This window comes from Pelophylax lessonae, assembly GCF_965119305.1.
Source record: "Pelophylax lessonae genome assembly, chromosome: 10".
Classification (NCBI taxonomy): domain Eukaryota; kingdom Metazoa; phylum Chordata; class Amphibia; order Anura; family Ranidae; genus Pelophylax; species Pelophylax lessonae.
Genome location: NC_138777.1, coordinates 107,933,860 through 107,947,505, shown reverse-complemented (window position 1 = coordinate 107,947,505; position 13,646 = coordinate 107,933,860). Strand labels below are relative to the sequence as shown.

The 13,646-nt window shown below is 45.3% G+C and overlaps 1 protein-coding gene across 2 annotated transcripts in view; it reads left to right on the top strand.

Moving 5' to 3' along the window:
• Positions 1–13,646, top strand: part of CYLD (CYLD lysine 63 deubiquitinase) — a 190,879-nt gene that overhangs the window by 92,560 nt on the left and 84,673 nt on the right. For both annotated transcript variants that reach the window (XM_082269854.1, XM_082269853.1), the window contains one exon: positions 13,030–13,412. In XM_082269854.1, the coding sequence (XP_082125980.1) occupies positions 13,030–13,412 (383 nt within the window). The remainder of the gene's footprint in view (positions 1–13,029; positions 13,413–13,646) is intronic.

Sequence of the window (13,646 nt, the reverse complement as noted above, 5' to 3'; positions counted from 1 at the left end):
AGGCCTTGAGTACCATCAAGGGCCAGGTTTCGGCTTTATCAGTTTTCTTTCAATGTCCATTGGCCACACATTCCTTGGTGTGCACCTTTATCCAGGGAGTTAGACACTTGGCTCCTCCAGTGCGATCTCTATCGCTGCCGTGGAACCTCAATTTGGTGCTCTCTGTTCTTCAGAAGCCGCCCTTTGAAAGTCTTTGGGAGGTTCCCCTGTTTACTTTGTCCCAGAAGGTGGCTTTTTTGGTGGCTATTACTTCTGCGCACAGGGTGTCGGAGCTGGTGGCGTTGTCTTGTTGTTCACCTTACCTGGTGGTTCACAGGGATAAGGTGATTCTTCGTCCCTGTCCATCGTTCCTTCCAAAGGTCTTCTCTGATTTCCATTTGAATGAAAACTTTGTGTTGCCTACCCTATGTCCAAGGCCTAAACATTGTAAGGAAATTGCCTTGCATTTCTTGGATGTGGTTCAGGCAATAGGGGTGTACCTGGCAGCTACAGAGTCTTTTCGGAAGTCAGACTCACTGTTTGTACTCACGGATGGACCTCGAAAAGGGCTGGCTGCTTCTGCTGCGGCCATTTCCAGATGGATCAGGCAGACAGTGATTCAGGCCTATTCTATTAAGGGTTAAGTTCCACCTTTCCCTGTTAAGGCATACTCTACTTGGGCGATTAGTGCTTCTTGGGCATTTCGTCATCAGGCGTCAGTGCTGCAGGTTTGCAAGGCGGCCACCTGGTCGTCTGTTCCCACTTTTCATAAAGCTTTATAAGGGGGATGTGTTGGCATGTGCCGATGCTTCTTTTGGTCGCAAGGTTTTGCAGGCTGCTATTTAGAGGACCTGGTCCTCTTTGAGGGTGTATTTTTTTCTCAGGTGAGCTCCAGTTGTTTATGGTTGAGCTCCATGTTACCTGGTTGTCTACGGTTTAACCTTGGGAATTTTTTCTTGTTGTTCCCATCCCTTATGTTTGACACTGCTTTGGGACGTCCCAAAGGTCACGAAGATAAGGAGCTGTGTCCGTCAGTGAACGAAAGAGAAAATAGGATTTTTGACTTACCGTAAAATCCATTTCTCTTATGTTTATTGACAGACACAGCACCCACCCCTTTGTGGAGTTGGTTTTCTTCTGACACTGCTTGTAACAAAACTGAATGCCTATAGCTGAGAGTGGGAGTATACCCCCTGGGACTGCCCCATAGGCGTAGTCAAGCTTCTTCCTGCCTAGTGTCCAACTCCTGTAGGGGACAGCATAACCCAATGGTCAAGAAGATAAGGAGTTGTTCCGTCAATGAACATCAGAAAAATAGATTTTTTACGGTAAGTCAAAAATTCCATTATTTTATTCAAAATCGTAAAAAAGTATCGCAATACAGTTTTTAAAACAATGCAAAAATCACCATACAGTTTAGTACACTAGTACCATAAGTTCACTTTGGGAACCCCGAGTGGGTCTCCGAGTGTAGATGCCCAACCAAACACAGGGTTCACCCTGGCATATCCAACATGTTTTGTAACGTAAAAATTCCTTCCTCAAGGGAAGATGGGAACAATGTACTGAGGTCTATAAATATAATGACAGACATATGAGTATATTCAATTAACTAATCAGTATCATCACAGACAGATCCATACAATGCTCATGGCAAATAATGTATACTCACGCTATATAATTGGATCAAAACATAGCAATTATCCCATAAAGACATGCCCCATTGCAACCATGCCTTGGTATGTTACCCTGGAGTGTGGAACCGTGTATCCCAAGGTGTTGGATGGAGAAGAGGGGATGCTGAAAAGTGGGTGCTAAGAGGTTCCGCCACGCTGGCACTCACAAGGATCAAAAAAATTAGAAACCGATCCTAATGGGGAATAAAAGGTAAACATCTAGGCATCCCAAAAAGTAAATATAGAAATTTTGGTAACCCAAAAGAAACTGTGCAAACGTTAATATCTGACAATAACACAACCAAATCTGTGCAAAATATGTATAAGTGTATAAAGTATAATGAATAAATTAATTGGTGCAAAATAAATTTTAGGGAATTACTTCCACAGTGCAAGCTGCAATAAAAACGTGTAAAAACGCATGAATGTGAATAGGAAATGATATATTGCGCTCAACACTCAAAACACAAAAAGGTGCTTATGTGCATATAAATAATTGAATAAATACATAGATAAATAGCACTAATCCAAATAAAATTGTCCTTAGGTGAATAATATTCAGTGAGAATGGTCCTTAAAGTGCTCAGTGCAAACGGATCTCTCAGCAGGAACTGAATGTACTTTAACTTGATGTGAGGGACCTCCATCATAAAAACTCCACCCAGTGCTCAGATAAGGTACTCCTTACCAGAAGTAGTTGACCCCTTAATTATAGGGGGTCTTAAGCAACATGAATCTCCACATATGCTTCCAAGCTATCCTTAGAGTATCCTCATTGAGAGTGGATCAGGCTCAGCTGGTATAGGGAACTCCGGGATGTATATTCCAAATGTAGAGAGAAATAGAAAGAAGACTCCGATAGTGTAGTATGTCTAAATACTCGAGGTTTAATAAAAAAATTGCACTTACTCAAATTCAGTGAAAAATTGCCTTCATTCCAAATAAAACAGCTTGAGGTCTGGTGGACGGGACGCTCAGCCCGCTCCTGCGTACCACCAAACCGGAACTCAGCGGTCTCACGTTCCCGAAGCACGTTTCGTCAGCCATTCTGACGTCATCAGGGGATCAATCCCCAATCCCTATGCCAGCTGAGCCTGATCCACTCTCAATGAGGATACTCTTAAGGATAGCTTGGAAGCATATGTGGAGATTCATGTTGATTGAGACCCCCTATAATTAAGGGGTCAACTACTTCTGGTAAGGAGTACCTTATCTGAGCACTGGGTGGAGTTTTTATGGTGGAGGTCCCTCACATCAAGTTAAAGTACATTCAGTTCCTGCTGAGAGATCCGTTTGCACTGAGCACTTTAAGGACCATTCTCACTGAATATTATTCACCTAAGGACAATTTTATTTGGATTAGTGCTATTTATCTATGTATTTATTCAATTATTTATATGCACATAAGCACCTTTTTGTGTTTTTGAGTGTTGAGCACAATATATAATTTCCTATCCCAAAAAGTAAAGCAAATGACACCCCACATGGAACATCAGACCTCTAAGGCCTCATGCACACTGGACGTTTTTACAGCTGCTGTTAGCAGCGTCAGACGTTTTTTTTTGCAGCTGCAGAACGCCCATCCATGTTATTCTATGGCCTCATGCACACATAGAGCTTTTAGGAGCTCCAAGTGGCATAGGCATTTTACAGCTCCAAAAAAAACCCAGGAACTGTGGGTTCAGGAGCTCCAGCGTCAAGCTGCAAAAAACGTCTGACGCTGCTAAAGGCTCCATAAGGCTCCATAACGTTGCTTAACGTGCGTTAAGCCACGTTATACGTTTTTTTTCTTCCATTCAAAATCAATGGCTCCCTATGGGAGCCTATTGATTTGAATGGAAGTCACACCGCAGGTCGGATCAGGGTGATCCGACTTGCGGTGCGACCTGCACTGTGAGAATCTTGAGGGGGAACTCCACGCCAAAATGGGGAAAAAAACGGTGTGGGGTTCCCCCCCAGGTTCCAAACCAGGCCCTTCGGGTCTGGTATGGAATTTGAGGGTAGCCCCGCGCCGAAAAAACGGCGTGGGGTCCCCCCCAAAATCCATACCAGACCCTTATCCGAGCATGCAGTCCGGCATGCCAGGAAAGGGGAGGGGACGAGCGAGCGGCCCCACCCCCCCTGGATCATACCAGGCCACACGCCCTCAACATGGGGGGGGTGTGGGTGCTTTGGGGCAGGGGGGGCTCTGCATCCCGCACCTCAAAGCACCTTGCCCCCATGTTGATGAGGACAAGGGCCTCATCCCCACAACCCTGGCCGGTGGTTGTGGGGGTCTGCGGGCAGGGGGCTCATCGGAATCTGGAAGCCCCCTTTAACAAGGGGGCCCCCCCAGATCCCAGACCCCCTCCCTATGTGAATAGGTATGGGGTACACTGTACCCCTACCCATTCACCCCATAAAATGCAGTGTATGGAAATAACGACAGGAGACGTTTTGGAAAATTTATTAAAAATCTTCATCCGGCTCTTGTGCTCTCCGGGGGTCTTCTGCTGTCTTCTCCTCTCCGAGGGTCTTCTGCTCTTTTGCTGTCCGCCCTTCTTGTCTTCTCCTCTCCGGGGGTCTTCTGCTGTCTTCTCCTCTCCGGGGGTCTTTTGCTGTCCGCCCTTCTTGTCTTCTCCTCTCCGGGGGTCTTCTGCTGTCTGCCCTTCTGCTGTCCAATCTTCTTGTCTTCTCCTCTCCGGTCTTCTGCTCTTTTTGCTGTCGGCTGTCGGCTGCCCTTCTTCCTCCGGTCCTCCTCCGACGACGTCTCCAGCGATTATGCTGGCCTCTGGCTTCTGCAGCTTATTATATAGCCATTAGGGGCGTGGCCGCCAGATGACGTCATCGGGAGACCACGCCCCCTTGTGTCACAGATGACGTCATCTGTGACACAAGGGGGCGTGGTCTCCCGATGACGTCATCTGGCGGCCACGCCCCTAATGGCTATATAATAAGCTGCAGAAGCCAGAGGCCGGCATAATCGCTGGAGACGTCGTCGTCGGAGGACCGGAGGAAGAAGGGCAGCCGACAGCAAAAGAGCAGAAGACCGGAGAGGAGAAGACAAGAAGATTGGACAGCAGAAGGGCAGACAGCAGAAGACCCCCGGAGAGGAGAAGACAAGAAGGGCGGACAGCAAAAGAGCAGAAGACCCCCGGAGAGGAGAAGACAGCAGAAGACCCCCGGAGAGGAGAAGACAAGAAGGGCGGACAGCAAAAGAGCAGAAGACCCTCGGAGAGGAGAAGACAGCAGAAGACCCCCGAAGAGGACAAGAGCCGGATGAAGATTTTTAATAAATTTTCCAAAACGTCTCCTGTCGTTATTTCCATACACTGCATTTTATGGGGTGAATGGGTAGGGGTACAGTGTACCCCATACCCATTCACATAGGGAGGGGGTCCGGGATCTGGGGGGGCCCCCTTGTTAAAGGGGGCTTCCAGATTCCGATGAGCCGCCTGACCGCAGACCCCCACAACCACCGGCCAGGGTTGTGGGGATGAGGCCCTTGTCCTCATCAACATGGGGGCAAGGTGCTTTGAGGTGCGGGGTGCAGAGCCCCCCCTGCCCCAAAGCACCCACACCCCCCCCCATGTTGAGGGCGTGTGGCCTGGTATGATCCAGGGGGGGTGGGGCCGCTCGCTCGTCCCCTCCCCTTTCCTGGCATGCCGGACTGCATGCTCGGATAAGGGTCTGGTATGGATTTTGGGGGGGACCCCACGCCATTTTTTCGGCGCGGGGCTACCCTCAAATTCCATACCAGACCCGAAGGGCCTGGTTTGGAACCTGGGGGGGAACCCCACGCCGTTTTTTTCCCCATTTTGGCGTGGAGTTCCCCCTCAAGATTCTCACAGTGCAGGTCGCACCGCAAGTCGGATCACCCTGATCCGACCTGCGGTGTGACTTCCATTCAAATCAATAGGCTCCCATAGGGAACCATTGATTTTGAATGGAGGCAGAAAAAACGCTGCTAACAGCTACTGTGGCCAAACGTGCAATAACGCTAGTAGAAAAAGCTACTGAAAGCACGTTTTTACAGCTGCTGTTTCCCGGCGTTATGTAAACAGCTTTGGAGCACGTTTTTATGACGCCCTGTGTGCATGGAGCCTAATTAGTGCATGCCAGTGAATGCACTATCGGATTGAAGTTCAGGTGTCCTATTATCCTAAAAAAATGCCTAATTAGGCATACCTTAATCAGTATATCATATGGACAGTTCGAGGCTGTAAAGAGAAAGGATATACAGTGGGTACGGAAAGTATTCAGACCCCCTTAAATTTTTCACTCTGTTATATTGCAGCCATTTGCTAAAATCATTTAAGTTCATTCTTCTTCCTCATGAATGTACACATAGCACCCCATACTGACAGAAAAACACAGAATTGTTGACATTGTTGCAGATTTATTAAAAAAGAAAAACTGAAATATCACATGGTCCTAAGTATTCAGACCCTTTGCTCAGTATTTAGTAGAAGCCCCCTTTTGATCTAATACAGCCAGGAGTCTTTTTGGGAAAGATGCAACAAGTCTTTCACACCTGGATTTGGGGATCCTCTGCCATTCCTCCTTGCAGATCCTCTCCAGTTCTGTCAGGTTGGATGGTAAACGTTGGTGGACAGCCATTTTTAGGCCTCTCCAGAGATGCTCAATTGGGTTTAAGTCAGGGCTCTGGCTGGGCCATTCAAGAACAGTCACAGAGTTGTTGTGAAGCCACTCCTTCGTTATTTTAGCTGTGTGCTTAGGGTCATTGTCTTGTTGGAAGGTAAACCTTCGGCCCAGTCTGAGGTCCAGAGCACTCTGGAGAAGGTTTTTGTCCAGGATATCCCTGTACTTGGCCGCATTCATCTTTCCCTCGATTGCAACCAGTCGTCCTGTCCCTGCAGCTGAAAAACACCCCCACAGCATGATGCTGCCACCACCATGCTTCACTGTTGGGACTGTATTGGACAGGTGATGAGCAGTGCTGGTTTTCTCCACACATACCGCTTAGAATTAAGGCCAAAAAGTTCTATTTTGGTCTCATCAGACCAGAGAATCTTATTTCTCACCATCTTGGAGTCCTTCAGGTGTTTTTTAGCAAACTCCATGCGGGCTTTCATGTGTCTTACACTGAGGAGAGGCTTCCGTCGGGCCACTCTGCCATAAAGCCCCGACTGGTGGAGGGCTGCAGTGATGGTTGACTTTCTACAACTTTCTCCCATCTCCTGACTGCATCTCTGGAGCTCAGCCACAGTGATCTTTGGGTTCTTCTTTACCTCTCTCACCAAGGCTCTTCTCCCCCGATAGCTCAGTTTGGCCGGACGGCCAGCTCTAGGAAGGGTTCTGGTCGTCCCAAACGTCTTCCATTTGAGGATTATGGAGGCCACTGTGCTCTTAGGAACCTTAAGTGCAGCAGAAATCTTTTTGTAACCTTGGCCAGATCTGTGCCTTGCCACAATTCTGTCTCTGAGCTCTTCAGGCAGTTCCTTTGACCTCATGATTCTCATTTGCTCTGACATGCATTGTGAGCTGGAAGGTCTTATATAGACAGGTGTGTGGCTTTCCTAATCAAGTCCAATCAGTATAATCAAACACAGCTGGACTCAAATGAAGGTGTAGAACCATCTCAAGTATGATCAGAAGAAATGGAAAGCACCTGAGTTAAATATATGAGTGTCACAGCAAAGGGTCTGAATACTTAGGACCATGTGATATTTCAGTTTTTCTGTTTTAATAAATTGCAACAATGTCAACAATTCTGTGTTTTTCTGTCAGTATGGGGTGCTATGTGTACATTCATGAGGAATAAGAATGAACTTAAATGATTTTAGCAAATGGCTGCAATATAACAAAGAGTGAAAAATTTAAGGGGGTCTGAATACTTTCCGTACCCACTGTATTGGTACATAAGGGTGGAAAACCCTCACGGATATATATGTATGTGTACCTGGGAGAGTGGTGGGGGCCAATTCGCCGCCACTCCCCGTAAGCCAATTATGGGAAACAGGTGTGCTGGTGACAATGGAGGACGAATCTATACCTGGGGGTAATGTGAACCAGCTCACAACCCCCGAGAATGGCATCCAAGATGATCCCTCAGCTCAGTGGCGTCCATCACAGGGCCGCCAACACGCACGTAGGGGCCGCATCATCAACCGGTGACAGAGGTCTCAGCGCGCGCATGCGGGTCAGCGCCATCTAGTGGGACCGGATCGCTATAGGGGCGATGCGGCCCCATTCAAGGCTCCAAGGCAAAGACACGCTGTGGGGCCTTTGCATGCTGGGCAATTGGCAGTAAGGCGATGGATACCCCCAGCAATAAAAAGCATAATCCACATGGAGCAAGGAGGCACGTCCATAGGGCAGCAATCTATACAACAAAAAAATGTAAACATAACACACAAAGCAAACCAGTATTGTTGCTAAAATTTGTTTAGCTCTGCCAAAAAGAAACAGACAATATTATATAAATAAATATTGGAGTTGGTATTGCAACAATGAAACCAAATGTATATAGTGAGGACAAAGCGTGGAAGGGCATAATGAGAGAAGGGGGGAAAAAGAAATTCACAAAGAAGAAAGAGAAGACCATCAAGAAACATTTACAGAATACTAGTATGTGGGCATAACTCTAATTGACCTCCTAAGGGGACACTAACTATTAAAAAGTATTAGTATACCGGTGTATGTACATTAGTAAAAACTTTGCCCAGGAGCAAGCCCACTCTTGGTATAATAAACTAGTATTTGATGTAGAATTGGAATTACAGGTCTCTTTCCTGGAGGTGCAGTGGTGTTTAGGTAAAAAATCCACTGCAGCTCACGCTGGAGGAGGAGCTTGTTAAAGTATCTGCCTCATGAGCTGGGGTAGATTCGATCTATGCCAAAAATGATACACGGGGGACATTGCTGTCATGTATGCGTGTGACATGCTTCCCAAAAGGGAGTTCAGGGTCATTCCACCGCGTACTTTGGACATGGCGATGTATGTGCTGAAAGAAACTTTTGGATGGTCTTACCCACATATTAGCAGCCGCATTCACATAACAGAAGATATACTACCCCTACAGTGTAGCAATTGACAAAGTGCCTGGGGCAAAATAGACAGCGATTGGGTAGACATATACAACCTCTTTTGTCAATATATTGGCAATGTGAGCAAGATCCACTCAATAAAGTGTCAAGAGGTTTGCATGCATCTCCCCTTTTGGATCCCCGATGCTCACTATGAACCAATTGGTCACCAACGGAGATCACTCGTCTGTAAATGATCAAAGGAGCAGGAGGGACAAATGGACCCACAGTGGGGTCTGACATTAGTAAATACCAATATATGCTGAGGATGCATCTGACTTCCTTATGTTCGGTTGAGTATTTCTCTTTAATAGAAGTACTTTTAGTTGTTTCTTAGGATGTTGTAGAAATTTGGTTAATGCTTCAGATGCTTCCGCTGCCTAGCAGGACCACCATTAGAAATTGTGAGGTCCCATACAGCCTATCTGACAGGGTATTTTTGTATTTTGTGGATATGTATCCCTCTGCTATGTTAACAATAAGAAACACTGACTCTAGTTCTAGGACTTGTCAGCAGCGTCCACTATTGTGAAAATGCCTCAAACTTCATGACCGGACATATTTGGTCTGTGACAAGCTGACAAATATGTACTGCCCATAGAACACTTTGCAGAGCTCTGTCCTCCCTTAACCTCACATCTGTCACAGTGATGTGTAGAATACTTCTACCCTGCAGACCTGTATTGGTAGGTACTCACTGCCATTGTTATACTACACAAGCCCACTGGTCACAAGGCGTTGTGGATTCTCTCTCCTCTGCTTTTGGTGCTGGCTTTCTTTGAAGACATTCCTTGCTTGTCTTCTGTAAGTGTCAACTTTCAGCGATCAAATACAAAGTGCCGTATTATTGCTCCTTTGCAGCCAGATTCTCCTGGAAGAGCCTAGCCTGATGCTCAATGATTGGTATGCAGACCAACAACTGGCCACAGTCCTTGCTCTCAACTTCTGTTGCCATAAGCATCACTTTTTAACAGCTGACTTAGAACACTATCATGTGATCAACTGATCTGACCGTTTTATTTTTGTGTCATTCTGTTGATCTGGTTTGGCTGTCTGTACTCTTCCCTATTGGTTGCCCTGCTGTCTAGTATTGTGTAACCACAGGCCAATCTTTATTCTGTTGAACAGACAGTTGTAAAGCACTATACAAACAAGGATCCACTCCAACAGGCTTTGCACAAGATGGGTTTCTAGATGGTCACAGCTCTTGTTATCTGGTTTTACTGCAGGGTCCCTAATGCATGGTTAATCTTTGTAAAATTCATCCCCGAAACTCTGCCAATGGGCATCATAAATGTAAATACCTTTTTTTTCTTTAATTTTGCAGTTGACGAGTAACCAGTGTAATCCAAATAAAACCATTTGTGCTCACACGTGACCAAATTGGTTCTTTTAATTTTCTAGAGAACTCTACCTTGTCCAAACTTAAAATCTGAATTGATTTTGTAATAAATCCATTATTATCACTACTAAAACATGCCCGTATCCCCTGTTTTGTGATTCATACTTTGTATTTAGGTGCTTTCATGTGAAAAGTGTTTGTTTTATTGTTGGGCTTTTAATAAAGGGTAACTTTTACATTTTTCTGTGAAACTTTGTGCTAGCTTATCTAGAGGGATAATGCTTTCTTTAAAGGAGAAGTACAGCCAGAGCTTGTTTAGCTTTACTTCTCCTGTGGATCACAGGATTGAAGTTTGTGCTGCACTCCTGTGACCTGTTTTCAGCAGAGAGCCGGGTGAAGTGCACACTCTGCTGACTTCCGAGTTGGTCCAAATGTGGGGCATCATCACGACCATAGAGTCCGGATTCACCCACGTGCCTGGACCGACACCTGGCTCAGCCTCTCAGCGAGCCGCTGAGAGCTTGAGCCGGCCACTCCCGCCCTCTCCACAGCCCAGCGCTCCAGTGAACGAGGAGGGGGCAGAACAGAAAGCTTCTCAGGGAGCTGTGAGAACCGAGTGATCAGTGGTGTTCGATCTCTCGTTTTTCAGTGTTAGAGGTGCAAGGGGACAGATGCAGCATCGGATCAATGCTGCATCCACCTAGGTAAGTATGATGCTAAAAAAAAAAAAAAAAACCTGTACATTTCTTTTTTAAGAAAGTGACAAACTGTACTGCCACTAGTCTAACCCTGAAAAGCAGGTATCGCCTTGTTTAGGTTCTAGCTGGAGGGCTATTGTGTGCTTGGGGAAAAAATAAAACTTTTTTTTTTTGTTTTGAATAGAGTAAGGAAAGGATAAACCTTCCTTTTAGTTTATTTGTTCCTGTCTGTGCTGTATTGCAGAGATATTCCTTAAAGGAGTTGTAAAGTCAGAAGGGTTTTTATCTTAATACATTCTATGCATTAGGATAAAAAACCTTTTGGTTGTAGCAGCTGCCCTGGCACCCCCTAATACTTACCTGAGCCCCATCTCTGTCCACCGATGTCCACAAATTGGGACTCTCTCTCCTGATTGGCTGAGACACAGCAGCAGTGTCATTGGCTCCTGCTGCTGTCAATCACACTCAATTAGTCAACCAGGAAAAAGAGGGGGCGGGCCGAACGACAGCTCTGTCTGCCTGGATAGACGGAGCTGGAGCTGCAGCTTGGCTCGGGTGCCCCATAGCAATTTGCTTGCTGTGGGGACATTTGACAGGAGGGAGGGGCTAAAAGCAGCAACGAAGGACCTGAGAAGAGGAGGATCCAGGCTGCTCTGTGCAAAGCCAACTGCACAGAGGAAGAAAGTGTAACGTGTTTGTTATTTTAAAAAAGAAAAAAAGAGACTTTACAATCACTTTAACCCCTTCATGCCTAGGCCTCTTTCCGACACTTGTTGCTTACAAGTTAAAATCAGTATGTTTTGCTAGAAAATTACATAGAACCCCCAAACAATTTATATATATATATATATATATATATATATATATATATTTTTTTTTTAGCAGAGACCCTAGAGAATAAAATGGCAATCATTGCAATATTTTATGTCACACTGTATTTGCGCAGCGGTCTTTCAAATGCAATTTTTTTTGGAAGAAATACACTTTCATGAATTAAAAAAACAACGAAACAGTAAAGTTAGCCCAATTTTTTGTATAATGTAAAAGATTTTACTCTAGATACCAAACATGTCATCCTTTTAAAATTGCACACACTCGTGGAATGGCGACCAACTACGGTACTTAAAAATCTCCATAAGCAACACTTTAAACATTTCTACAGGTTGACTGTTTAGAGTTACAGAGGAGGACTGTTAGAATTATTTCTCTCGCTCTAACGATCGCAGCAATACTTCACATATGTGGTTTTAACACTGTTTACATTTGTGGGTGCGACTTGCTTATGTGTTTGATTCTGCGCGTGAGCATGGAGGGATGGGGCACCTACATTTTTTTTTTTATTACTTTTTTTGCTGTCACAAGGAATGTAAACCTCTCTTGTCACAGTAGAAGGCATTGACAGGTACTCTTTTTATGTAGGGATCTGGGGTCCATAAGACACCAAATTTCTCCTTTGCACTTAAAAGCATTCAAAACGCTAAGTTTGGCTGTTTTGAATACTGTCATTTTTTTTATAATCTGGCGCATTTAAGTCTTCAGCATCCTGGAAGTAATGTCCTGACATCGCTTCCGAGTTACTAGATCCGAGACCCAACCAAAGGTGATTCAAGCTTTGTTCAGGTCTCTGGGCCGGGTGGTTGCCGTGCCGGGTGGTCGCTAGGACCTCTCCATGGGACAGGAAAGCCCAGGCGAGCTGCGGAAGGTGGTGGGAGGGGGGTGGGGGGACGTCCCGTTCTGCTGCTTGTAATAACAGCTGAGTTGCTCAAATAGCCATATCGATTATTATTACAAGAAAGCCGACTGTCCGCTCTAAAAAAATGGTACTGCAGGCATTATCTCGGTACAACCCTTTGAAGCCGAGGGATGCATATTTGCGTTACAGCGGCGTCAAGGGGTTAACTTCCTGTGCCAGAGATGTAACAGAAAGTGAGCAGAAACCTCTACAAAGTCACCTTTCAGACAGCTGTCCCCATTATAAAATGTTCCCTCAAATTCTATTCTGGTGACAACAAAGGTCACCAGGAGAAATAGGTGATGGCTACACAGAGTAATAAAAACTTGACAGGGGTTCTAACCGCTCAACACTCTATCCAAAACTAAAAGAAAAATACATTTTGCCCATATATAAACTTTACTTTGAGACATAGGTGAATGCATAGGTTTAATGCTATGTCTTTTTCATGAAAGCTGTATGCTATCAACTAGGGAAGGGACAAACCTGGTTGATGACATTTTTCTACAAATCATTTATAAATGTTTAGTAAACCATCTTGTTAATGACTCGTATCTATGTGATTTCTTCTAGTTGTTGAAGATTCAGCAAAATCTCTGACAGAGACTTCTCCATCATCATATGGACATTGTTCACCCCCTTTGCAGCCTACAGCAAGCAGCTGTTCACCTGGGGAGAATAGATTCCATTCTCTTCCCTTCAGCCTTTCCAAGATGTCCAGTACCAATGGCACAATGGGACACACTCCTCTCTCATTGTCTGTACAGTCAGTCATTGGAGAGATGAACCATTCTTCCCTGCAAGACAGCCCACCAGAACTGCCCCACATCTCTAATTTGCACGGCCTTGAGGTGGGATCACTTGCTGAGGTTAAGGAAAACCCACCTTTCTATGGGGTGATCCGTTGGATTGGTCAACCTGTAGGAGTAAATGAAATGCTGGCAGGACTGGAGCTGGTAATTGGCAACAATTATGTAACTATGTAACTGTAACAATTTACTTAATATCGCATATAACCAGTGATTGCTCCTAATTGCATGACTGACTCACAGGTGATTTTTAAATTCATGTAGATGTTCGAAAAGGTGTGAAAATTAAGTGTTTCTTTACTTAACATTCCTGGGCACAACTTTTACCTTTTTATGTCAAGGGGCAGTGAATGTCTCTAATAGATGCAGGTATCAGTTCTG